The 26,701-nt window shown below is 42.8% G+C and overlaps 1 protein-coding gene across 1 annotated transcript in view; it reads left to right on the top strand.

Annotated features, from left to right (window-relative positions):
• Nucleotides 1-14,484, top strand: part of GLIS3 (GLIS family zinc finger 3) — a 161,910-nt gene extending 147,426 nt beyond the window's left edge. Inside the window, exons 8-10 of the mRNA XM_063128554.1 lie at nucleotides 1,625-1,809; nucleotides 12,059-12,241; nucleotides 14,027-14,484. Coding sequence (XP_062984624.1) covers nucleotides 1,625-1,809; nucleotides 12,059-12,241; nucleotides 14,027-14,163 — 505 coding nt within the window. The 3' untranslated portion in view covers nucleotides 14,164-14,484. The remainder of the gene's footprint in view (nucleotides 1-1,624; nucleotides 1,810-12,058; nucleotides 12,242-14,026) is intronic.
• Nucleotides 14,485-26,701: the final 12,217 nt, after the last annotated feature.

A 26,701-nucleotide genomic window follows, 5' to 3' on the forward strand; every position in this document is an offset into this window, starting at 1 on the left:
GCTTTTTTAGTATGTCTGTATGGCATACTGGGCTACAAGTCACCATTAAAATCCAATATACTTTCTATATTCCTATTGTGTATATGGGATGGGGGGCAGGGTTCTTGACTTTATGCCATGCCTTAAGGGAGGGGGCAATTTTTCACATGCAACCTGGCAAGCAGGAGAAGTAAGGAACATGAGGGCTAGGATAGTCAGGCCTTAGCTAGACCTAAGGTTTATCCCGGGGTCGCCCCTGCCTGCTCCCGGGATCCCCTGTGTGTCATTTACATGAACAGGGATGACCCCGGGATGATCCCGGGATAAACCTTAGGTCTAGCTAAGGCCTCAGTTTTGCAGAGTCACCCAGAGGATCTATGGGGCCTAGTGCAGATGTGATGTCCATCGAGAATGCCCTTGACCTCTCAGCCACTGTGCTTCAGTTTGCACAAGCCAAAGTTCGAAAAGCCACATTCTGAGCAGTGGCAGTGCATTAGGCAATGCAGCAGAACTACCGCAGGTTTTACTTGATAATATTTTTTTTGTTTTGTAGCAGTTCCTATGTGGACATTGAAAAGGAAACATAATTTCAAGCTCATTGAAGGAAGATCTTTTTCGTAAGATCTTGAAACCTTGGAAGAAACGTTACAGACACTTGAAATTGACAGCTTAGTTCACTGCAGACAGCACATTCAAAAACCACAGCCACTGCACGCAGCTTGGCACCCCACGCCTCAGCTCAGCTTAGCGCCCCTTTGAACTCAGCTAGGCACTCCTCTCAGCTCAGCACTCTACGCCTAAGGCCGGCCCTAAGAAAAAAACCCTTTCCTTCCATCAGCTCTGACAATAGGAGGTGGGATGTCCCCCAATCTATCTCTTTCTCCTCCAAGCTACTCTAAAGGAAAGTATAAGATTTAGGACTGAGGAAACAAACAAGATGGAAGACATTTCATTCCTCATGGTGGGCTTTAGGGGTAAAGTGGGGAGTAAAAATGACCTTTACCTGTCTATAGCAATGTGAAGGAATGACTAGATTCAAGCGGAATGGGTTGTGTTTCCTGGAAGGAACCAGGAGAAGTAGTTAAGGACAACACTTACTACTTCTGGCCTGGGAAGAGAGAGGGCGCAGCCAGAGTGAACTCTGTAGGAAAGCATTTGTTTAAATAAAACTGAAATGTTTGTTTAGAAAGTTGAGTCTGTTTGATTCTATAACACACAATCCACCAATTTTGAAATTCAGTTGAGGTCTCATTCCCTCCATCCATCTCTGTAAAAACAATATTGACTTCATGGATTTCATATCCCTATTGTAATCCATGTTGAACTCTACCCCCTGTCTCCTGGAATTTTTTCCCATGGAACACAGCATCCACCAGATGAATATCTAATTATTGTAATGCATAGCTGGGCTTCATCACTGTAGAATCTGATTCCTTTCTGTGGAACTGAATAGGGTATTTGTGCATTAAAAGCATTATAATTTTCTTTCCACTGTGGTACTATATATTCAGCAATTGATGTAACAATTGAATAGCTGTTTTGTACTCTGTGGCATTGGGGGGAAATGTATCGAGAACTAAATACTGAATCAAATCTTGCCTTTCACCTGACCATTTTTAATGAGTTTTTTTTTTTAATTTCTCAGATTTTCAGCGTCTGCTTCTTTTTCTCCTCACCATATAAGTCCTAGGATAATTCCTCCCCCGCCTGCTTTGATGCAGAAGAGGACACCACATCCTTCCAATATCCAGCAACTTGGAGGAACCCATTTGAAATCATATGAGCCATTAACAGCCCCCTCTTTTCAGCCGAATAGCATCCAAATTCAAGGTAAGACAGAGAATAGTTTCAATGCTCTTCTCTCTCTGTGGTTAGGAGACAAACTTGAATGTTCAAAAGTGCTGGAGAGACCAATCCTTTGGCCCCTAGACAGTATCTGGGGGAATACAAGATAGTTGGTTTACTGGCTCCGAGGTCAGAGACAGGGTTCCGACCTCAGAGCTAGTAAACTGAGCTCCCCACCTCCTCTGCCTTGTAGTTGGGGCAGAGAGAACTGTGCTGGCTATCTCTGCACTCAGAAACCTGAGCGCAGAGATGAGGAAAAGGGAGCAGTCCCAGGGACCAGGAGGGGAGGAGAGGAGACCGGGGAAGCTGCCATACACAGATTCCTATGCTCGCTCCAGGTTCCTTCCCTCCCTCTCCAAAGCACCATGGCTAGAAGGGTAAAATTGCTCCTCTAAAAAAAATGCAGGGCAGCTGGAGCACAAAAGCAAGGATTACCTCTGTGCTCCAGCCACCCTGCATTAGAACACTCAGCAGCCTCCAACTTTTAAGGCTGCCGACTATCAACATAGGATTATGTCCTAAGGCAGTTGCATCCAGATCCTTATTCACAAAGTTGTGAAGTGCAGTCCAGGATTTTCAAAGGAGAACTTTTGCAACTCTGAATGTCCCAAATTTAATTTTTAAGCATGAATTATAAGCATGATATTTGGCATAGGCTATGCATATTCCACAGTTCTGCACACACACACACACATACACACACACATGTGCAGGTATTGGGCAAAGTATATAACATCCAGAGAAAGTACCTTTTCATTATTTTAAAAGCATGTTTCTAGACCTTATGGATATGGGCATAGTATTGAAGACTTCTGGACAGCGTTTAGTAAATTATCTAAAACAGAGAACAATTCTGTGGGAATTTTGGACACCAAGAGGCAAAGCATTAGAACTTTTATTCCCATCCTCAAGGAAGCAATAAATTATGCAAAATAAACAAATATAGGCACATTTGCCTAAATGACATAAAGGATACAGCACACAAAATTTGGTTAGTATGATGCAGAGGTTCAATGAATTATTATTATTTACCAGAGTATGTTCAGCCTCCACAGCAATTCATGCACCAACTCAATGGCATACTGTCAGTGTTTGTGAGCTCCATCTGATGGAGGGAAATCATCCTTCTTTACCGTCGCTTCTCAGCCCCTGCTCTTGTTGCTGGTTACTTCCTCTTTTGAAAGAGGAAGTAAACAACATGCACATGGCCCATTCAGTGGGCTGTTCTGATCGTGCTGCTTCTCCTGCACACAGCAGGAGATAGTGGCAACTTCCGTCTTAATTTTAAATTGGTCTTACTCTAGAGGGGTTTTTTGTGTGTTTTTTTGTGACGCGAAGAAGGCAAGAAGGGGCTGGAGGCACTCGAGAGGCAGACGATGTTATGAGAGGGAGCTATGAAAATCCATGGGTGCCCAGTAACGAGCGTGGAATAAAATGCTCATCTGACGGAGCTCTATCACTGAGTGCCAATGCATGAGAGAGGGCTAATGGTATTTTTAAAATGAAGTGGGGACAGGAGGCTGTTAATTCAGTAGTAATTTTGAATGCAGCTATCAAGCAGGGAAACATCCAGACTGGTAGCATCATTGCTATTCTACTGTAAACTATACACAGAATTGATGGTGGTGGGTATTTTTGCCTATTTGTTTTGAAGGGGCAGGAGAAATTTGTTACATTTTAAAGGATGGGTGTTTTTTTTTACCTTAATAGCGAAGGCTCAACCTTGACCCCTCTTTCAACTTAGGCCATGGTTAGACCAGGCCTATATCCTGGGATTGTCCTGGGATCATCCCTGTGAGTCCAAATGACACACAGGGGACCCCAGGAGCAGGCATGGACGGCCCCTCCATTTGCCTGGGATAATCCTTAGGTCTAGCTAAGGCCTTAGTTTTGGCACTACCACAAGCAGCAGAAGCACTCCTTTCTGCAGCCCTGATGGCTGCCATTTCTTCCCACCAGGCCTTCTTTGAAAGGATGCTGTTTCATGATGTAGGCCTTTGCTAGACCTACCTGGGAATCCGTGCGGGAGGAGGGGTGAGCCCGCGGTACAAGTAGCGTGGGCCGTCGTGCCAATCCAGACGTCAGACGTGACGGGCTGTAGGAAAGCCCCGTCACATCCACCATTTTTTTGTTTTGTTTAAAGGGGCCATTGCGCAGGAACGCTCGAGCAGCAATGGTATTTTTTTTAAAAAAAATTATGTCGCCACTTCCCCCGCCCTGATTTCCCCCCTTCCCCGATGGGCACAGCACTCCTGAGGAGCGCTGCGCCCCTTCCGCCGCTTTTCCCGGTTACTCATGAGTAATTGTGGTAGCCGGGAAAAGCGGCAGAACGGTCTCGAGCTCAGCCCAAGGCCATGGGAAATACTGGGCTACAACTGGAGCCCGTTACCCCAGGGCAAGGGAGGGTTGACTCCTGCCTGAGCCCAGGATCCCCTGTGCGTCATCTGGACGCACAGGGGTGAGCCCGGGGTTCATCCCGGGCTAACCCGTGGTCTAGCAAAGGCCGTAGTATCCTTCAAGGGTCGTTGTTGTGGGGTGGAGAATGGTAGTTCCCCCTGGGGGCCTTGTGTGTAGAGTGCTTTTTTTAAAAAAAGTTTAAACCCCACTGACCAGCTCTTTGATAGCGAAGGAGATACTGGGGTGGGGTGGGGTGCCGAATCCATTCCTGTATGTCCCCTCAATAGCTGGGCCACAGCATTTTAGCTTCTTCTTCTTTCTTTCTTTTTTACGTCTCCATGTATGTTGGCGTGGATTGAGGAGGGACCACAACTTGCACACACAGTTTCTCATCCACATAGTAATTTGCATCTGAAAGCCTGCTTTCCTGTTTATATAATCCCTCTGGATTAGCGCACTGGTGTTTGGAATCAAGTTGAAATAACAGCATTTTAAAAATCTGTTTGCGTGATGAACAACATGTTATGAGGACCTTTGAAAGCCAAAACACTTCTTTCCCTTTCAGCTGATTTTGGGTCTGTGGTCTTAGAGAACTATTGCAGACATGTTCCAAAGCCTTTTGTCCTTCACTTCCTTCTATTATTTTTTTTTAAAAAAGGGAGTATGACACTCCATGATAATTTTCAAGCATAATTTGTTGTAATATTCTTTTGAACATGAGACACTAGACAGCCACCTATTCCTCCCACCACTTTTAGTAGGAGTTTCAAAGCCTCATTCTACAGCCTTTTGCACTGCCCTGATATCTTTCCTCTGTAAATTACTCTTTTCCTTTCGGCACTTCAAAAAATAGAAAGCAGTGATGCAAAGTATTTTGTTAAGTTTCTTCATAGGCTGCAAAAAACAAAAAAACACCCACCCGTTGTCCCGGGTCATGCTATTACAATTCCCCAGAAGAGTCCCATGGAGCTACTTCATCAGCCTAGTCTATTTGGTATATATATCAGGTAGCAGGGAAAGCTTTGTTAGCCTCTGTCTCTCGCAATTCTTATGCTGCCTTCACATGATTTAAACGGTTGTAGCTATTGCTACTGAACTTTCAGCTCAATCTGCTACCGAACAATAGTGACATTTTTCTGTCTCAATATGTAGTCTTAAACTTGTCAGTTCAGTTTAAATTGGCTGTACCCACAAGAAAAAGAGTTTCGTTGCCAAGAAGACTCTTGAACAAAACAGGTTGTAAATGGTTTCTTAAGTTCCTAAAAACAGTAGATTTTAAAAGCTCAGTGAAATCAGTGGGTGTTCGAACTTAAAAGAAATGATGTTGCAGTCAAATACAGCTAATAACCTTTCATATCAGCTGCAGCATTCTCCATGTTATGATGTACTTATTCAGTGCTTGACAGCCACTTACACCAGAAAGGAAAGAATAACTAATGGCCAATCGTAGGTAATTGCTCTGCTTTAAAAAAGGGAAAAGGAAAAGGAAAAGTGAGTAGGCACTGCACTGCACTGTTGTTACTACCCATTGCTGGACACTGCAACAGCAACAACCGCTGCTGCTAGATACAATGTATTAGCAGTGTGCAAAAAACATTATAATGCACACAACCAGACACTGAGAGCAATGTGGGTTTCAGGGCTTGGGGACCCTCAGGCAAGGTACCTTTAGTTAGCCCCTTCCTCTCTGGTGGTCCCACTCGGGTGATGGCATCTTTGCTTCACCTTTGCCACCCCTTGTCCCCTCAGCCGGAGCCCCAGTGGATGAGCGAGCAAGCACCAGGAAGGAAGATAAGCAGCTGATACCACCGTCTACTCTGGAAGCGGGCAAACAGGAAGCTCCAAGCTGTGGTGGACTCTTCCCAGACACTGGAGCCCTACCCAAAGATGCCAATCCTTGGCTGAGACTGGGCCACTCGCTTTTCCCTTTCCACAGAGACTATGGGCATGTCTATACCATGCCTTATCCTGGGGATTGTCCCTGGATCATCCTTGTGCATCCACATGATGCACAGGGGATCCCAGGGGCAGGGAGGGAAGATCTCTCCATTTCCCTGGGATAACAAATAAATAACTGGGACAGCTTTTAGCCCGATTTTGACCGTGGTCTTGAGATAATCCCGAGACCGCAGGAAGTGTGGGTGGCCATCCCAGCATACTCTTGTCTCTTCGCGAGTAAGCTCAAGGAGGCGGGAACCAGGCATGAGACACGGAGCTCTTCGGGCGCTCCGTGCCCATCCGGGGTGGGGGTGGGGGATCGGGATCGGGTTGTTTTTTCCAAAAAAACGGACTTTTTCATTGGAGCGCATTTGCGCTCATCTTCATTAAACAGAAAAAAAAAGAAAATGGCAGGTGCAACATCCCTCATTCCTCCTGGGATGTTGCGTGCACTGTCTGTCCTCCTAGAAGCAACACGTATGCAGGACAAGGGTATATCTATAGGTGGCTATACACAAAGGATGTAATAGATAAATCGTCTACACCAACCTAGTGCCCTCCAGATGTGTTGTACTATCAACCCAGCAGCCCATGGTTGTGCTAGTTGAGGGTAATGGGATTTGTAGTCTCAGTACATCTGGAGGACATCAAATTAGGGAACTTTGTTCTACACCGAGAACCTGCATTGCAGCGAGAGTAAAGGAAATCTCTTCTCAGTCAGTGTGATTTAAATGCCTCTTCGGAATCTACATTGGAGTAGCTCAGAAGATGCTGAAACTCTAGTAATGAGGTAATTTCTACTGTTCCAGAAGGCAAAAGAAGAGAACAATATTTGCGAAAGAGTCAAGGAAGCTCATCTGTTCTGTTTGCTTTCTATTCAGCAGTACCAAAGGTCCAATATTTTCCAGCTAGCATAATCTCCATCTCTTACCCTTGGTTCTCTTCACCTGGTATGACATGGTTTTATTTATATAAGGATTCTCCCACTCCTCTTTTGCTATGTGCAGTATTTGCTCATGAAAATCCTTTTTAAAGTTGTGTCAGAAAGAACAGATGATGTGCAGAATTGTTCTTCTAATTTTTATTCAAATGATTAAAACCAAAGCAGCTATACATAAATTCTGTGGAGAAGTTAACAGAGCAATAGATAAGTAATAGCTTGTTTAGCCCAAAATTTAAGGAAACAGAAAGGCCAGGGAAAAGGTGTGTGGCCATATAGGAAACTCAGGAGGGCCGGGGTTGGTCCCTAGGCCTGTGGTTCTTCATCTTTGCCTTGGAACAAAGGAACAGATTTCTTCACCCTATACCTGATGTCTATTCATCCCTTGGCAATGGGGCACAGAGCAGCCCCTCCCTGAAAACATCTGCCTCACTCAGACCTCATCTGGGAGCAATAACAAGTGTCACACACACTTATTCCCCCAGACAGCTAGCTTGGGTGGCAGTGAGAATCCTCATAGGAACAGGTTTGATTGTGCTCCAAAGTCAGTAGTGGTTCTGGCGGTCGTGTCCTTGGTGAGAGGGCAAAGATCAATCCTTCTTTGGAAGCACCCCCCCCCCCAGACCAGTCCAGGATTGGAGAAGAGCATAATGTCCAGTTCAGGCGGTCAGGGCTGTTCCTGCCACACAGTTCTTCCCACCGACATCATCTGTCAAGATTGAACAGTAACAGGTTGAATTCTATCAGATCCTAGCTAGATCTTGTATTGCATTATATATAGGGGGTAGGGTAAGTGTGGAACACGTGTGATTGGAACATGGATGGTGTACGTTCAAATGCAGGCATGCAGGATATACATAAATGGCCAGCAAAAATAGAGAATTTCATACATCACCACTGGTATAAGTGGAGATTACATGAATTGATCATGTTTATGAAATATAGTCTTTCTGCTGCCAGCTGGTACACATTCTTCAGCATCACTTGGAGCTGCTGGTTAGATAATCTATAACATTTACTATTTACGAAGGCTATTTGTGCACATTTATCATGTTTTTATGTGAACGTGCACAATCACCAGTGTTTATGCACATTCTCCAATCAAATTACATTAACTTCTCTCTCTTTCTCTCCCTCCCTCCTATGGGTGTGTCTTCTGTGTGTGTATGAGAGAGAAAAGAGAATACATTTATACTTGTTTTGTATCTGAAAATCATTGCTCTTTGGCTTCAACACTTGAAAACACACTTGAAAAGGAAAGAAGCACATTTTTTTCACGTATGCTTTTGAATAAATGCTTCTATTGATATTCTATAGTACTTGTGACACCCTGTGTTTTACAATTCTTATGTTTGCAGCTGGGATTTGCCTTGCAAAGTGGGTGAGTAATTAATGGTATCAAATAAATTTAAACAGGGATGGGTGGTGATTATTTAAAGGCGGGGTGGGGGGATTGGGAACATCTGGCTTACCAGTAATGATGCTGGTTCATTAAATAGGGGAAGTACAATAAAGCAAAACATTAGCTGTCTTGGATTGGATGGATCAAACCTTCTGGAAGTGGGTGCCACAGTTGCAGTATTCACTACAATTGTTTGGAATGTTAGTATTGTCTTAGCAAACAACACTGCTTGAAATTTTGCAGAGACTTTATAACCAAGAGTAGAGGGTTTACTGCCTACAAATAAAATGCAGAGATTATGTAGTCCCCAGGCGATTGCCATGAAACAACAGAGTTGTGGGCCTCAACTCTGGGTCTAACCTTAACTGAATGGTTTTATCTTGCTGTTCTTGGCTTCATTCTGCCTCTTCCCTGCAGCCATTCATTTCAATTTCTTTCTCCTCTTCTAACCCTGGACTTTAGATCCATTGTTCATCAGCATTTCCAGCCTATACAAACTTTGTGTGTGATGATACAAATCACAGAGTTTGACATTTTTTTGTAGGTAACTTTTTTTAAATGCAGTTGGATTTGCTATATTTCCTATTTAACAAAAATGTGAATAGAAATTAAACTAAACCAATTCATTGCCGGTCCCAGAATCTGTTTGAAAAGCACTTGTACTTGTATATTAGAATATAGGGTTGGTTGGCTTTCATGTTCATTGTCCTTCAGGCAGTCAACCAATGGACATTCTTCTCCTATAGATATTCTTGGGCCCAACAGCACACTGACTGGCTTTTGTTGCTCCAATAGCAGTCTATGTTTTGCAAGTAGAGCAAATGCTGTCTCTCTGTCACCATCCCGTTACAGAGGGTAATTGCCAAATGTTAGTTGTGTGTATGTAGCTTATTTGGATGGCCAGAATGTTTCTAGGATATCATAAAGGAGAGCCTCTACAGCATGAGTAGGCAACATGCAACCCATGGGCTACATATGCCCCCCATGGCCTTTTTTGTGGCTCCCACTGCCCCACCCTGAGTTTGCCACTGTGAGAAAAAAAGTGGCCATTTTGCTTGAAAAAAGACCCTCAAGGAACATGTGTTTGGTCTGGAAGCATAGTCATGCTCCCAGACGCCTCCCAGGAGTGCAGTTGTGCTTCCAAACAAGTCTACCCCACCTGGCACGCTTTGTTTTCAGCAAAAATCACTTCTTTTTTTGCTTCCGCCAGAGCAATTCCAGCAGCAATTTGGGTGGCAAATATTGCAGTGTGGGGAGAGGCGTGCAGCTCCTGGTGGATTCTGGGGGAGAGCAATGCAGTCCCTTATTTATTTATTTATTAAATCTATATACCACCCCATAGCCGAAGCTCTCTGGGCGGTTTACAGAAGTTAAAAACAGTGAACATTAAAAAGTATACAAAATTTAAAACCATCAAAAATCTTAAAACAACAGTATCCATTTAATCCACAACAGCTTCCTTGATCCCTGGAAGCTGCCCACCCTTGCTTTACAGTAACCTTTGCTGTCCAGTGGCATGTCATACAACAGTTTAATGCTGCTATGCCAACTTCTGCTGATGCTAACATCTGAATGCTGGCCTGGCAGCATCACACCACAGTGGTGAGGTTGTGTAATGAAGAGAGCTAGTGAGGCCGTAGTAGTTAGAGTGTTGGACTGTGACTCGGAAGACCTGGGTTCAAAACCTCACTTGGGCATGAAGCTCACTCGGTGACTCTGGTCCAGCCACAACTCTCAGCCTAACCTACCTCACAGGGTTGTTGAGAGGATAATATTGAAGAGGAGGATCATGTACGCTGCCTTGGGCTCATTGGAAGACAAGGCGAGATATAAATGTAACATACAAAACAAACACGGATCGTGGTCAGTGTACAATGTCACAGAAAAAACACGGGTCCTGACATTGTGTTAATTTAGTAATGATTGAATCCCTGTTTCCTGGTCATCATGATTAGGCCTATATATATTTTCCTCCCCCACCTCCATTCCTTTGCATAAATGAGATTATTTTTTAAAAAAGAATATCACATCCTGCAGCCTTGACAGCCTGTCAACTTGATCCTCCAAATCAGGCTACCTCTGTTCAGTGGAGAAAGACTTGTATATTATGCAGTACCACACATCACACATTGCATCAATATAGCCTCTGGATTCTTTGACTTCCGTTAATATTCGCTGCAGATTAGCGAGTGCTACTATCTAAACTAGTACTAGCAACTAAGCCCACACAGAGGCAAGTCACTACAGCTCTATTCACTAATAATATTTTCACCTTCTCTTATCTTTCCCTAAATGAACTGGTCTGCAAATTGTGCTGGCTATTTGCAACAGATTCCCCCCACCCTCCTCCATGCTGACATTTAAGAAGAGAAGTGGCTGTAGTAAAATAATAGAAAACAACGTTCCAAAATGGTTTTTAGCTCATTACTCTCAATGGTGCTTTGTGCTTACTTGAAAAGCATTCTTAAAAATAACTACTGCCCCACCAGTGGTGGCTATGCTTGTGAGAGTTTACAGCTGAGTCACAGCAGTTACCAGAAACAGCTATTTCCATCTCTGGTAGTTGAAGCCAGCTGGCAAAGCGCAGGAAAAGCCAGGCTGAAAATGTTCTTTTGCATTGCTCCACATTCATTCCCTGTTTCGACATTTACACAATACTCTCTTCTGAATCTCAAATGCTCTAGGGGTAATACTGATTTACACAAGACTGCCCAATGTTAGAAACACATGAGTCATGGATTAAATACTCTCCTCATCCCTGGAAAATAAGAATGTAAACTATAAACTTGTAATTATCACTCTTTGACCATTATTTTCAAAATGCTAATTTTTTCTAGCCAAATGCATTTTAAGTTTATAAATGCTATAATCATGTTTTCAACCTTTTCTCAAGTATACTGAGGACTAGAAGCTTTGCTTTATGTAGTTCAGAACAATTTTAAAGAGTCATTCTAGAGCTCTTCCCTCCTGTCACCAGTACTTTTGGAGGTATATTTTTAAGGAAAGAAGTAGGAGCCTTTTTGCTGTATCTTTGGTTGATTCCTTCTTGGCTCAAGATCCAGGATATGGAACATGACTGGTTACCATTTCTTTATTTCACAGTGCTGGGTTTTAGAAAATGTAAGAGATGGAAATGCCCAGGACTAGGCAATAAAACCGTGGTTTTCAGCTTCTGCCACTATCCTTCTTTGTAGTGTGTGTTCGTTTCTTTTCACAAGGGCATTAAGGGTGAATTTGTGTAATTAGGCAAAGGGTAATCAAGCAAAAGATTAACTTTCTGAAGGTTAAAGAAGGTCAGGTTTGTGGATATTATTTTTGGAGGGACAATTCTCATGAAAATGTCATGACAGTTAATTGCTATGGTGACACCTGAATTAGGATCTAGCAAATTTAAAGAAACCGGGAGCAGATTGTTAAAACGTTTTCTGGAAAAAGAAAAGTTTATAATAAATTTGGTGTAAATGCTAATAACAACAACAACAACAACAACAATAATAATAATAGCCAATTATGTACATAGTCGATATGGTTCTGTGTGTGTTTTTTCCCCTTTTCAGGTGTTTATGGGCAACTGCAAACTTTCTGTTCCCCACATTATTCTGATAATCAGAGGAATACACAACACATTGGAACTTGTAATATGGTCCCTCCTTTTGAAGACTGTCTTGTACCCACATCTATGGGTCAGGCAGGTTTTGATGTTTTTCACAGAGCATTTTCTGCTCACTCTGGTATTACAGGTAAGCATCTATTATGATCTTGTTAGTTAAGAACACATTCCATGATATTTCTTCTAGATGTAAATTTTCTAAGTCAGTATTATTATCTCTCATATTGCATATAGTGGACTGAGGATGAGAGAGGCTGGCTTGTCTAGGGCTACCTAGTGAGTTCATGGTAGATGTAAGATTTGAAGTAGGAACTTGCTTTCTCCTGCATTTTAAGTTTTAAGATCTTATGTTCTTTCTGTCTTGAATATGAATACATTGGCAAATTTGGGTAAATACTTATAAAATGCAAATTGAAATGAAATTCTCACCCATCTTCACTAGACGAATTCATTAAGTACATGGACAGGACAATGTTGTACCTGGCTGCCATATACCTACGGATGGACGGACTTATCGGGGTCTGGGAGCGGCGGGTGCTTGTGGCTTCACCGCTGCCACTCGCCCATGTGAGCCAGACCACGCGAGACGAACCTGGATGGTTCAATGTGCAATGTGCGAGTGCCATGTCGCCGCTATCCTTGTGGAAATGGCTATTTACAGCAGCCATTGTGCGCAAGATCAGACCTGCCCACTTTCAGGAGCCCACCATTTCTGGACAGCAGGGAGAAGCAGGCAGCTCGTGGGGGAAGCAGGCAGCTGTGGGGTACTCATGGATTGTGCAGCACTCTCTGAGCGCAAGCACCCCATGGCTTGTCGAGCCAGGTTTGGGGATCCAGATGGGGGGGGCTGCCACCAGATTCGGACCGAATAGGACGCCTGTGACATCCCTACATATAGTTGAGAAGTCTGTAAGAAAAAAGAGGAGTCACCCTAATTCAACACTAGCATGGTTGAAAACACAAGGATTCAAACCTAGACTTCGCATAGCAAAGCAGTGGATGGACAAATCTTCTACATCCAGATGTTTTTAATCTCGAGTTCTGACCATCCAAAATTTGGAGAAATGTGAAAAAATTTGGGAAATTCTTATCAAAAGTGAACTGAAACACAATTGTTACCCTCCCTGTTTCCTTCTTTGCAGTTCCATCTTTTAGTCCTGTCTCTTATCCATCATGCTTGACTGCACCATATATCATTTGCAAATCTATCGTTTCATTTATAAGTGTCACAGATTTGATGAATATGAGCATTCATTCAGATGCCCAGAGGGCAGTGTCAGAAACGTATGACATTTACCAAAGCCAACTGAACAGAGTAGCAGCACGTTCGGAAAGGGCTAAGCATCCCCTCCAAACCCTGTAGCTTTCGCCTGATGGCTGTTTTTTGTATGGAAAAGAAGTTTCAGGAGGGGGATTGGAGTGGAGAAACACATTCCCTGCCACCACTTGTCTTCTCCTTCTGCAGTGTTCCGAACATGCAATTTAATTATATTTTATGTACTTATGTATTTATTTAAAGCATTTTTACCCTGCTCTTTTGCCAAAAAGCCTCCCAGAGCAGCTTACAAATCTCAGTAACAAAACAGTCTCTGCCTCAAGCTTACATTCTAAAAGATGTGTCACACATGGAAAAGGGGATGTGGGGAAAAGAGGCAAAACAACAAGCTCAAGTGCCAGGTGATAGTTGGGGAGACCCAGAGACAGATGGTCTCTCAGGAGAGGTAATGGAATAGCCGGCTTCTCTTTTCTCTCCTGCTCTCTGAACACACATGTGGGGATTCTTTCTCCGAATATGCACAAGGAATCACATATTTGCATGTAACATGTACTTAGGCTCTTTCTATGTAAGACACCCCCAAATTCTTCCAGATCAGTCAAATTGATGCCCAAATGTCTTCAATTCTTTTTTTGCCAGTTTATGATCTTCCATCAGGCTCCACAGGCATCTTTGGTGATTCATTGCGCAACGGGACTGAGGACTCAAGTTTCCTTCAGATAAATGCCGTTGACCGTTGCCCGAGTCAACTTTCATCAGTTTATACTGAAGGCTGAGGAAGAACAAACTACAATCCTGCATCTAGTTCCGATCAGAATCACTCTATAGATGATTCCTGTCTGTCAGGACAAGTGCTAAAGGTATTGCTCAAGAAACAAACACCACCAGGAAGCACTCAACTTCACAAATGCAGCTAATATGGTGGGTTGAGGGAAGACGCTGGTTAAAACGTACTTGCCAAAGTGTGAGCAATTGCTTTGTTTAATTCAGCTTTTTCTGTGGCAAAACCACTTCTCAAAGGGAATGATTAAGGAAACTACTGCTTGATGCATTTTAAAATGAATTGTTGGGATTTTCAGAACAGTTTTTGAAAATCTTTTGCAGGAACTCAGTAAAAATTAACAGCAGCTATGAGCCTTGTTTAAAAGCAGAGTTCCTTGCATAATAAGCCTGTCTTATGGCGCGATGGAATCTAAGCACACAATCTTACAGCAAAGAGGGTGAAAAGGGAAAATTGTTTTTGAAACATGCTGTGGCACCAGCCGGTGGTGGTAATAGCACTGTTCCAGCTATTATTATTTTTTTGGAATCTAAGAACACTGGTTCTGGATTTGTTAATACTCTTTTAAACAACACAGTATTAACTATATTAGCTTAACGAGATGCATTTGTTTGTGGTTTCTTAGCAGAACCCCATTGGAGAGAATTCATTCTACTAGATATTGAATAATGCTTTATAATTTAACTAATATTTATATTCCATCTGTAGAAGTCTGTGTGGAGGTGTTCTAAAGTAAACGTTCCCCATTAATATTTGCAAATATGTCAAGCCACTTCCAGCAAACTTCACTGAAGCTTGATGCTCATGCAAGGAAGACAAGGACCCATTCACCACTGCTGAATCTCACATGTTAGGGCCAAACTGCTTGTGCTGTGGAAGATCTCCCAATCTCTTTTGTTAGCCTTAAAACTAAGTGTGGGTGTGGGCAATTTCAACCAGTGCTATTGTACTGGCGGTGGAGGGCTAACTTTTCCCCTCTTCATCATTTCTCCAATGGAAATCCACCCTGCCTCTCCACCAGTTACTATTAACCATGTAGGGGTGGGGGGAAAAGGTGCACAACAGGTACCCGTAAATTGTTAAGGGGGAAATGGCTAACCCACCTCTCCCAGTACCATAACCCTGATGCAAATTGCTCCCCTCCCATTTAATTGCATTTTTCCTGGGTCACGTGTAATTATGCCCTAACGTTCTATGGTGCTGCTTCTGAAAGATACCACCTTCTTGGCTTTGTCCTCCTTATTCTATGGGATTTCTCCAGAAAGGGCTGTTATTCCATATGTTAATATTTAATATACCGTATTTAAATGGTATTTAAATAATTCTTAAATATGCACAATTTCCACCTCTTCTTTCTGTTTCCTTTCTTTTCTTGCTGAAAAACCTGGCAAGCCAGGTTTTTAATCCGTCCCCAAAGCAATAATATTGTCGATATTCTTTGTTGTATAGTTAGAAGCATGTGTGGGTGGTAGAAAAATGAATTTTTATGGTCAAGATATGGTCTTTGTCATGGATACACTGTTGTATAATTAAAACGGCAGCCTTCTTTATGCAGCGTGTATTTGTAGGGCCATTCATTCCTACTGTGGCCAAAACATTTTAACAATTTCTAAATGTGCATGTTTCTTGTCAATAGCAAGTTACCGCAGAGGAAGAAAACCTGAAGATGCCAAGAGCCAAAGGAATCACTGTATTCAAAATTTTGTGAGGATAAGTAGAAGAGTTGTTAGGATCATGGATCAGGCCTCTAAAAGCCCACATCATTATTTTGTAGGCCGTAGCTAGACCTAAGGTTTATTCCAGGATTGTCCTGGGGTCAAACCTGTTCATGTAAGTGCCACACAGGGCATCCAGCGCTCAGGCAGGGATAAACTCGGGATGATCCTGGGATAAATCTTAGGTCTAGCTACGGCCGTAGAACTGATAGCTTTTAAACCAGTCCAGATAGTTTGTGAATTTATGGGTACACTGCAGCCCCATTTCAAAACTATAAACTGCTATTGTGAAAGCAAAGTAGAGGCACCCAACTCTGTGTGCAGATTCCCCTTGCTGAATCCAATTCTGAATGCACTTTCACATGCTTTTTGATGGAACAAAACAATCTACACATACAGCACGTGTGGTGATCCATATTGAGTTAAATATACACAGGCTGTAAGAAATAGTAGGATTTTGATAGTTCCAGTCATTTTTTGGGGAACTGAAGGAGGCATTTCAGGCTCCACTTTCCTCACTCCTCTATAAACAGTTCTGCTAAAGCTGGCAATATCTAGGGATGGGTGGATCTGTCCATTTTTGTTTCGCTCAGTTTCTCATTTTACCAAACATATGTTCATTTTGGCCCATTCCTGCATCAGTTTGCGAATTCACACACACAAAAAAGGCATGAAAAATAATAATAATAAAATTCATACACGTTTCTTCCAGTATATATATTTTTGTATGCACTTTTCCAGGCGTGAAAGGTTTTGCAAGTGATTTTTACCCTAATCTAATGTGTTTTTGTGCATACTTTTCCCTAATATACACATGTTGTGAGCACTTTTCCTTAACATATGCATTTTTGTGTGCATTTTTTTCACTCGTGAATTGTATCGCAACATTCAGAAAGGTGCAGATTTCATGTGCAAGCGAATTCTCACTCACGTCTAGGTTCTGGAGGTGTGAATTGGCCATGTTCATATAAAAATTAGAACTGAAGAAATTTCTCATCCATCCCTAGCTCATTTCAGCCTTCAATGTATAGTGAGTAGCTGTAAGCAGATCCTTATATGCAGCAGCACACATACAGCCTTCTATTGTACGGATGAAGATATTTGAATTTGGGCCTAACATCTTAAAAACGAAAATGAAGTTCTAATTATTTTGTTATGACTCAAATTTTTAGTCCTTGGAAAATTCCCTACAAACCTCAAATGATTATGCTTGGTAGCTTAAAACTTGTTGATAATTGTATAATGGAAGTCATGGATCCAGAAGAGAATAGCTGTGTATAGAAAGAAGCCAAACAGATACCTGGATATTTTTTTCTGGAATTTTACAGGGCATGTCTGGATTCATTTAGCACAGTAATGTCAAAAATGCATTTTAAAAAATTGAGATATGCCATCATCCATCATGCCTATAAATATAGGCTTGCTTTCACTGAGAATTGTATGTCTTTTGTACATTAAACTTTAACATGAAATAAAACAGGCAAATTATGATGGTTGAACTTCTGTTAGTACTTCTCTTGTACTCCACATGTGGAATAGAACCTGGAACACATATTGGATAGATTCCAGGTAAATTTAGGAGCATCAAACCACCGCTGTAATCAATGGGACTAAACTATACTTATGTGTTTCTCATTTTCTGGACTGCATTGATCAAGACAGAATGACCTTTAGCAGGATTTTCATGGTGCAGATACTCTATGGACCCTAGGCTTATGAATTGCCCTCAGTAATCACCAGGCATGAGACGAATCAACGACAATACCATTTTTTATGTACCTCTACAACGATGTGATTGCCAAATGTCACATTGTGGGAAGAAAACTAGCCTTTAGCACCCAAAGCATAGAGAAATGAACAATTGAAATAAGAAATGTGCCTTATATGCTTACATAGGACACCATCACATTATGGAAGCCTTCTGTTATTACATGAACAGTCTACTCAAATGTGAGTTCAGCTGAACAGTGTGACATACTCCTAGATAAGTGTGTATATGACTGCAGTTTACATATGTTTGGCTCTAAGTGATCTTCTCTGGCCAAGGCCTGCTTAACTTCAGCAGCAGAATTGTATCTACTATTCTAAAGGAAGCTGTTTCAAGAGTTTGCTGCTGTGCTGAAATAATTCTCTTTTATTTGCCATACCAAAATGAATTGATTTCACAGATAATTTTTTGCCTTACTTTGATTAGTTTGTTGAAAAGACATTTTACATAACTGAATCCTTGAATATCTTATTTACAAAGGGGATTTTTATGTTACAAAAATGGTGCTTCATTTTTTTAATCGCTGGATAATATTACCTGCTTAAAGGGATTCGGTATAAACTATTTTTATGTAAGGATGTAGCTGGTAAACAACATTATGATGATGTTTTCCTGTTTGGCTCTTTTATTCTTCTCAGAAATGAGCTACTACAATAGTGCAATAGGGAAGGGCCCCAATGTTGCATAATAAACCAACTCCCATTGCATTTTCATAGCTTCCAGGTTTCTTTCATCTCTACAGGAGTGAAAATGTCCACATACATATCAGAGAATCCTGCCTTCTGTACAGCCAATAGTTAGTAGCGATACCACTGCAGGGTAAGGAGAAAACCACTACAGGTCTGTGTTGTTGTAGTAACTCTGTTTCTGTTACCCATTATACCAGGGGTGGATAAATGGTGGCCATTAAGATCTTTTGGCCTACAACACCCATCAGGTCTGGCCAGCATAGTCAATAGCGAGGGATGATGGGAGTTGTAGGCCAAAAGAATCTGGAGGGCCACAAGTTGCCCAGCCATGCTCTGTTCTCTTGCATGAGAATAAAGTTTCCTTGGAGGCTTGAGAACAAGAAAAAATCAATTCTCAGTCTGGCTAGACTAAACCAGGTGATGAGACTGTTCATCTTCATCATTTGTTACCCTCAGAAAAAGTATTTATATCCTAGGAAGAAATGTACACTGGAGTTCTTCAACTAGAAAATTATATCAGAAGTCAACTATTCTAGTTTAATAGTATCACTTGCAGAAGTGTTGTAATGTTAATAATATTGTTGTAGCAAATCATTATCATAGGTCTTTTTTAAAATAGAAAAAAATGTGTTCTTTATTACCCATATTTTGTCTGTGCCATTTTATAGCAGCATGTGTTTTTTAAATTTGAAAAAGAAGCCAGCACTTTTTATGCGTGAATTTTTAAAGTAACAGATAAATCAAAGAAAAAAGTTTTAAACTTAGCAGAGTGTTGTGTTCGTTTTGTAACGTTTGTGCAACGTTGCTCATGCAAAGCACTTTGGGGAGAGAGGAAGGGTTGTGGAAATGTGTTTTCTATAAACCTTGCGTTTTCTTGTACAGAATTTATATATGCTCCTTTATATAGATTTGAATTCCTTATACCCTATTGTATATCTGGCTGATTTTACTTTAGTTGGCATATATTTGTTGCATACTGTATGCCTTAAAAATTAGAGTGTCTTTTTCTATTAATATGTATAGTTTTGTGATTGGTTACAGTTACATTTCATATAATCATAAGTTATTTTGTCCTTTTTTAATATGAAAGGTGAAATGAAGGGTTTGTGTCGATGATAAAGAAAATAAAGTGAAACTGGAAATTTCTAGCGCACCAGCTTGACTGGAAAACCTTATTTCAACAGCACAATCTTACATCTACCTAGAAGTAAGTCCTGGCTTTCCTGGGGACTATGAGGAAACAGACAAACACAAGGCTCCCCAATCCTCTGCACACGTGCCAAGGAGGGAGAGGCGCTCCCTTGATGCAAATGATTCTGCCATTTAAAGGAGCCCCAGGAAATAGCAGGATCTTCCACCTTGTCACCTCTCTCCTCCTGTGTAATCCAGCCCATATCAATCGTGCTAAAGAACCAGAAAGCACAACAGTTTCAGTAAACAACGTGATTTCCCTTGATGTAGGGACGCTCATGGTTTAGCTTTGTTGTTCTCGTGTTCTCCGAGCATGTCCACTAAAAGCTTTCCTATTCATGTTTTGTTTGTTTACTGCATTTTAATCCTGCTTTTCAGACCATTCCTTGTCTCCCAAGTGTCTCACATCAATAAAGAGAGAGAGAGAGGGGGGCCCTGCCACCAGGCCTACAAACTAAATTGATGGGAGGGGTCAGAGTATTCTCTCTATGTGCTTTTGCACTCCCAAGGCAACAGGAGGAGCTAGCAGGGAGGGGGAGATGTAAGCTCCCTGCAGCGGCTCTTTCTTTGGCTGATGGATGGAATGGGTTGATCTGTCTCTTACCTTGCAGATAGTCCTGGTAAACTGGGGTACCACATAGGGTGACCATATGAAAAGGAGGACAGGGCTCTGGTCACACGAAGCAGGGCTTCTGCAGCTTTAACAGTTGTGATGAAGAGGGAATTTCGCCAGGTGCTGCGTGCATACCAATGTCACCTGCTGGAATTCCCTTTTCTATGCAACTGTTAAAAGATACAGGAGCCCTCTCCTCCTAGGTGACTGCCGATCCCCTGGCTGATAGCAGAAGCCAAAGAGTGGTTCCCTTGTGCTCTCCAGTCTTAGGGCGTATGTCCCATGTGGTGTATTGTCTTTAATTATTAAAAAAAAAACCACAACACAAGCTCTCTGCCATGAGATGAAGGCATGCTGAATGTTTAGTTAAACAAATATGAACAAATGAGTGAAACATGGCTTGGGTTTTCACCGTAATAAAAAGAAGTGACCTTGGTTCAAGTCTTTTGCTCTGTCAAGGCCAATTGCTCTCTTGAAGAATATAATAGTTTGGGGGCTTAATTTCTGACTCCCAGAATCCACCAGGGGCAGCACACACACACATCTTGCTGCTGAACTGCCAGCAAAATTCAGTGGCAATGGCAAAAAAAAAAAAGCTTCATTTTCACTTTAAAGCAAGACACAAAGGGAGTGCACACTGTGATTTAATGCAAAGTCGCACTCCCAGAAGACCCGGCTTTGCATTAAAACAAGGCACATGCAATAAAATATCAATAAAATGCACAAAGACCTTATAAAACAAGCAACCATATCCAAACAAAGTTTAATACTATATCCACCACAGGCACGTAATACAAAGAGCCACAAGCTAATCTTCACAGTGCTAAAACAACCATGCTATGAAACCCTAACAAAAGTGTTAAATCTTGTCCGAAATAAAGCTAATGTCAAATTCCCCACTGATTTTTATGAGGTCAGCTGTGCTACCTTTAGTCTAGCTCCTCCCTCCCGATGCTTAATGTATCTCTTCCTGATATTCTCCATTCAGTTCAAATGTTCTTATTTTAAAGTCAGATATGAAACTCATTCTACCACATCTTCCCATGCCATTTATAGATTTAAAGCCAAAGTAAATTTACCAGGCCATCAGCATCATTAATGATTCACAAAGGAGATGGGCTAGTTTAGTGAATTGAAACAAAGAACTTTCTGTGTTCCTTTTTAAAAGTCCCAACATACCTTTGAAGTAACTAGTAAATGCCAACCTCATGCATGCATGGTTGCAACTATGGGGGGGGGGGAAGGGGAGATGGGTACGACACGACAACTCTGTGGCAAGTTCATCCCAGCAAGCCAAAGGAAGCCACTTAATTCCTAACACATTCTTTTATAATTTTTAAGCAAAAAAAAATTTTTTTTAGAATTTTAGAGTGATGAATTTTAGTCTGATGATGAAAGCAAGAGAGAAAATAAAACAAATAAACAAAGAAGAAAACAGAGAGACTTAATGCCAAGCCAATGCTTATATAAGCTTTCAGAAGAATTTATTTGCATGTCTCTGAAAATGGAGAAAGCTATGGCTCTTTAAATTAATCTTCCCAAACCTGGTGCCCTCCAGATGTGTTGGACTACATTTCCCAGCAGTCTTAACCATTGGCCATGCTGGCTGGGGGATGTCAGGAGACCAGCGCATCTCAAGAGTGCCAAGTTGGGGAGGGCTGCTGCCAATCTTGGAAGTGTTGTTTTCCAATTCAGCCCAAATAGATATCATTACTGATGATCCTCTGTCTGTTGGACTGTGATGCACTGATCGGTTCTGCAGCAGAAATCAGTCCACAATATGTTTTAGGAAAGAAGACATGCCTAGGCAAATATCCAGAATGGGAAAAAACCTTCAATCAATATTTTGATCCAATAATTTGATATGAATGTTGATTCTCTGATGTAAGTGTGACATTCACCAGTTAGCAAGACATTCCCATTCACTTCAATGGAGGCTCCAGTCAATATATGCTTCCCTTTGCCATTACTGAATTACCTTCTATGTTTAGACAGTGGAAGAAGCGCTCTGCACTTTCAGGAGCTTCAAATGTAAGCATCAGAGAACATTAGGGCGGAATGCAAGTCTACCATTCTAGGATGCAAGATGAGTTCTAGAAAAAAAGTTCTAGAAAACTTTTCTAGTGAAGTTCTAGAAAAAAGGTCCTACAATTCCCAGCATTCCCCAGCCAGCATGGCTAGCTTGGGAAATCTGGGATTTGTAAGACTTTTTTTCCTGTCTAAACATACATAGAATTGTGTCCTAATACCACTATGTTTGCTCAAACTCATGCTCCTCTTCTTTTCCTGTTGCCCCACACCACCTTCTCAGTGTTCAAATAGTTGTTTGCATTTACTTTTTTTTTAAGAAAGTAAAAACAAATCTAACAGTATTATTTTTTTTAAAAAAACGAAATGTTATAAGATGCTTCATCCGGCTTGAAGAGGTCTGTTCCTGAATGCCAACATAAAGCTCATCCCTCTCCCTGCCCCCTAGGCAATAGAGTTGCTCCACAGCCCTACTTCTGCAAGGTGAATGGGCTCCTGCACCTTTAGTAATGGCATTATGGGAACTGAGGTGGTGAAGTTCTCATCACTGCATGCACACGATCATCTCAGTTTGATGGATTTCTGCCTAGGATGCTTCTTTGGCAATGTCGTAGTTCTGTAGTTCCTTGGAAGCATTGAACATTCCTTGTTAGGACTTTCTAGCTTCCTAAGTCTTTGTTATAGATTCCTAGTTCCCAGAATTCCACAGTGCAAGTGGAGGTGATTATTAATCAATTTAAACAAGTATTGCCGAATGTCTCTTCATAACAACATGTGCTCTGCAGAAAACAAATATGAAAGAAGTGTTTCTCAAATGTTTTCCACTCTTCCATTCTTTTCCAACAAAGTTCTGTTCTCCCCGCAACTTTGGGGAGGGGGAAATCCTGGCAAGTGGAGGCGTGCTCTAAATATACTGGCCTCAGTTCTACAGCCTTACCTCATCCATCAGGCATCTAACGACGGCAGTGTGATTGAATACAAAGTTCCAACCAATTATCTAGAATGGGGGGAGGGCACCCAAGAACAACAAAGAACACCTGACACAGTAAAATGTTAATCATTCACCCAGATGTCTTGGGTAAAATAAACCACCAGGAACCTGTGAGAGAGATCCTACTGAACTTTTATGTTTTTAGATAGGGTTTCTTCCCCTCTTCCGCCCACCCCAGCCCCACAGAACTCCCTATATAAGGCAGCAAACAAGGCCATATGGGTGTCACCCCCCCTCTGCCCACATTCTGTCCCTAATAAACCTATCGGTTCCCTGTTGATAAGCATTTGCCCTGCAGAAGGTCAGCGAGCGCCTCGCTCCGCTGGGCTCACTCGTGGCTTCCAATAATTAATTATGACAATTGTAAGCAGGAATTCCAAGCATGCTGCTTTGTACGGTGACTCAAGTTAACTAGCTGTGGACCCAAGACAAAAGTGGAGGGGGGGAGGGGGGAATAAAATAGCATGGAAAAGAAATGATGCAATAGCATCCCCCCTCAGGAGGTCACATTCTTTGTTCGAGCCTCTGCATCGCTTCAAAATGTTGTAAGATACTAGACATACCATGCTAGGAGAAGGCCTAAGATCAGTCCTGGCTTCAGGTTTTTGAGGCCTGTGGGCCAGACACCCTCAATGCCCCCCTCCCACAGTGAATCTACCTTCTCACCACCAGCATCATCAGCTGCTATTGCTCCTCGTGGTCTTTCTCATGATTGCTATCACTTGCTTGTGTGACAAATGGAGCACCAGTGAGCAAGCAGGCAGGGGCATCTACTGCTCAACCTTCTCCCCAACGTCATTGTCTGGGCCAGAGTGAGAGGCAAGTGAACAAGCAGGCTGCCATGGTGAAGAGGAGGGGCAACACCAGGGGGTGCTTTTCAGTAGGCCCATGGTAGGGTATGGGCCCTCATTAGGTGCCCAACCATGCATACCTTGGACCCTGCCTAGGATGCTGACGTAGAAGATTGCGCTGCAATGGTTAAGTGGCACTCTACTCCTGGCAAGCTGGGCAGAGCAGTCCCGCAATGAACGACCTATCTGCTCCTAAATACGCCCAACCCTTACTCCTCTCTTCCCATGCTCCCCAGTGCAACAGTGATGTGTCAATCCAGGGTGGGGGAGGTTGTGAAAACTGCACAGAATGTGCAGGAAGGTGTTGACAGCAACAGGGAGTAAACAAGTTGCCACTGACCCAGTAGGGCAGTCCTAGCTAGGTAGGGCAGAATCCAGGAAATGTCCCATTCTTCCAGAAGCCAAACACTCAGTCATATGTAATGGACGGCTGCTACAGAACAGCAGGAGCTTAGCATGTGGTTGGTCTGCTGGTCACCTTAGGAGGAAGTCGGTCTTAGCACATGGTCGGTCTCCTAGGACCTTAGGAGGAAGTCCTGTCTCAGGAATGGATCTAGGATCTGCCTTTTGCAAGAGGAAGGAACTATCCACATGACAAATGGCTCCACTTGTAGAAGGTCCCTCTGCCTGATTTTTGGAGAGCCTGCCTCCACCCACCATGGCTGCCCACCCTGTTCAGCAGGGTGTCCTGATTCTCTGTGTAGCAACTTCAAAGGGATAAATGGGCTGCCCTGAGAAGGAAGGGGTGGGAAAGATCACTTCCACCAGCACAGTTGATCCAGCATAAGTCTGGATCTAATCCATGTTTTCAAAGTTCCCAAGCAGATCAGGAGCATCTGAGGCAAGCTGCTCTGCCGAATGTGGGAGGGACATGCAGATAAGGGTGTAATAGAAGAGTGAGTGGAGGAATGATTGACAATCAAGATCAAAATGGAATGCCGAATGGAGTTTAGTGGCTGTTGGAGAAAGTCGGTTAGAAAGAGGACAGGGACACTTCGGGAGAGATCAGAGAGAGTGACTTTAATTAAGATGGAGAGAGATAGTGAGAGGCTGTAAGAGCTGGAATTCGTTACTTAAATTAGTCAGTAACAGGTTGTGAATGAAAAGGGAGGGAGCATGTTATTGAAACAGAGGTATATCGTATTAGGTTTTTTGAAGCATTATTGTTATCATTTATCATTTATTGCTTGTTCTGAATGTTGACCTGTTGAATAAATAAATATATGTTTATATTTTCAAATACCTATGTTCCGATCTGGGTGGATTTGTAGGATGGCATATCTTACCCCAAGCGCTAAGTATAGAAAAGGGAGGGTCCTGCGTCTCTCTATAAATCAGTAGGTGGTGGCAGCTGGTGTTTTGAGGAGTCCTAGAAAAAGTCTGGTCTCAGTGACCTCTAGGGGTCAGGGCCTTATAGAGGACTCCTAGCTATATCATGAGGGGTTTAGACTGATCCTGATTTTGTAGATTGTACCTGCTGTAAAATTGAGGTTACTGAATTGGTTACTGAACCATGTCTTGGTTGTAGGCCTTCCAGAAACACCTGGTTAGCCAATGTGAGAAGCAGGCTATGGGACTTTTGTTGGGATCCAGAAGAGCTCCTGATATGTTATGAGTGTTACATTGGACAGAGTGCTACGTTCATGGAGCAATGGGGTACCTCCTCTTTATAAGCAGATAGTGAAGAATGCCAGCTTCCTGTTTTTGAATGCTTTTTGGCAAGATACTCTCAATGGGCTCCTCCCTCAGTGAGTTTAGATTCTTTGTCATATCCACCCCCAGGGCTGGCGCCAGACTATTTTGCGCCCTAGGCAGGCACGCCGTACTAAAGCCCCCCCACAACCCCAGCATCCTGGCTTCGAAGCCAGAAGCGGCTTCCAGCCAGCTGCTGGCTTCGAAGCCAGGACGCTGGGGTTGGGGGGGGGGGGGCGGAGGGGGGGGCGGCTGTGGAACAGCGTGCCCAGAAGCCGCTCTAGGAGAGCAGCTTCCGGGTGCGCCATTTGGTGCCCTCCTTGCTTGGCGTTCTAGGCCACTGCCTGAGCTGCCTCTATGGCAGCGCCGGCCCTGCCCCCCCCCCCCCACTATTGCTCCTCATGGTCTTTCTCATCATTGCTACCACTTGCTTGCCTGAGAGCCAGTGAGCAAGCAGGCAGGGGCATCTACTGCGCCTCCTCTTCACCACCACCATTGTCTGGGCCAGTGTGAGAGGCAGGTGGGCAAGCAGGTGAAGAGGAGGAGCAGGAGCAGGGGCCTCTTGTCAGGTGCCCTCTTGTCAGGTGCTCATCAGGTGCCCAACCATGCATACCTTGGACACTGTTAGTGGAAGAGGGAAGTGTACGGTTTGCTGAACTTCTTAACTAATCAGCTTCCCACATAAGCAGGTTGAACTGAATTTATTCACTTGACTTAGGCAGCTTCCTGGCTGGCCAACTCACCTGAAGACTGTTGCAGTCTGCCTGAACTGAGGGTGGGGGTGGGGGAAAAGTCAGAAGGGTGGACTGTATTTAAGGGGAGAATACACAACAGCCTCCTCCAACCCAGTGTCTTTCAGCTCCCATCAGCCCCACTAGCATGACCAATGGAAGTTGTTAGTCTAAAACACCTGGAGGGCACCAGGTTTGGGAAGGCTGGCATGCAGTTAATGAATTGTACCTAAATACAACATAGTGAGGAACAGCCAGTGAGAT

The sequence above is a fragment of the Elgaria multicarinata genome, chromosome 6 (assembly GCF_023053635.1).
Source record: "Elgaria multicarinata webbii isolate HBS135686 ecotype San Diego chromosome 6, rElgMul1.1.pri, whole genome shotgun sequence".
Classification (NCBI taxonomy): Eukaryota; Metazoa; Chordata; class Lepidosauria; order Squamata; family Anguidae; genus Elgaria; species Elgaria multicarinata.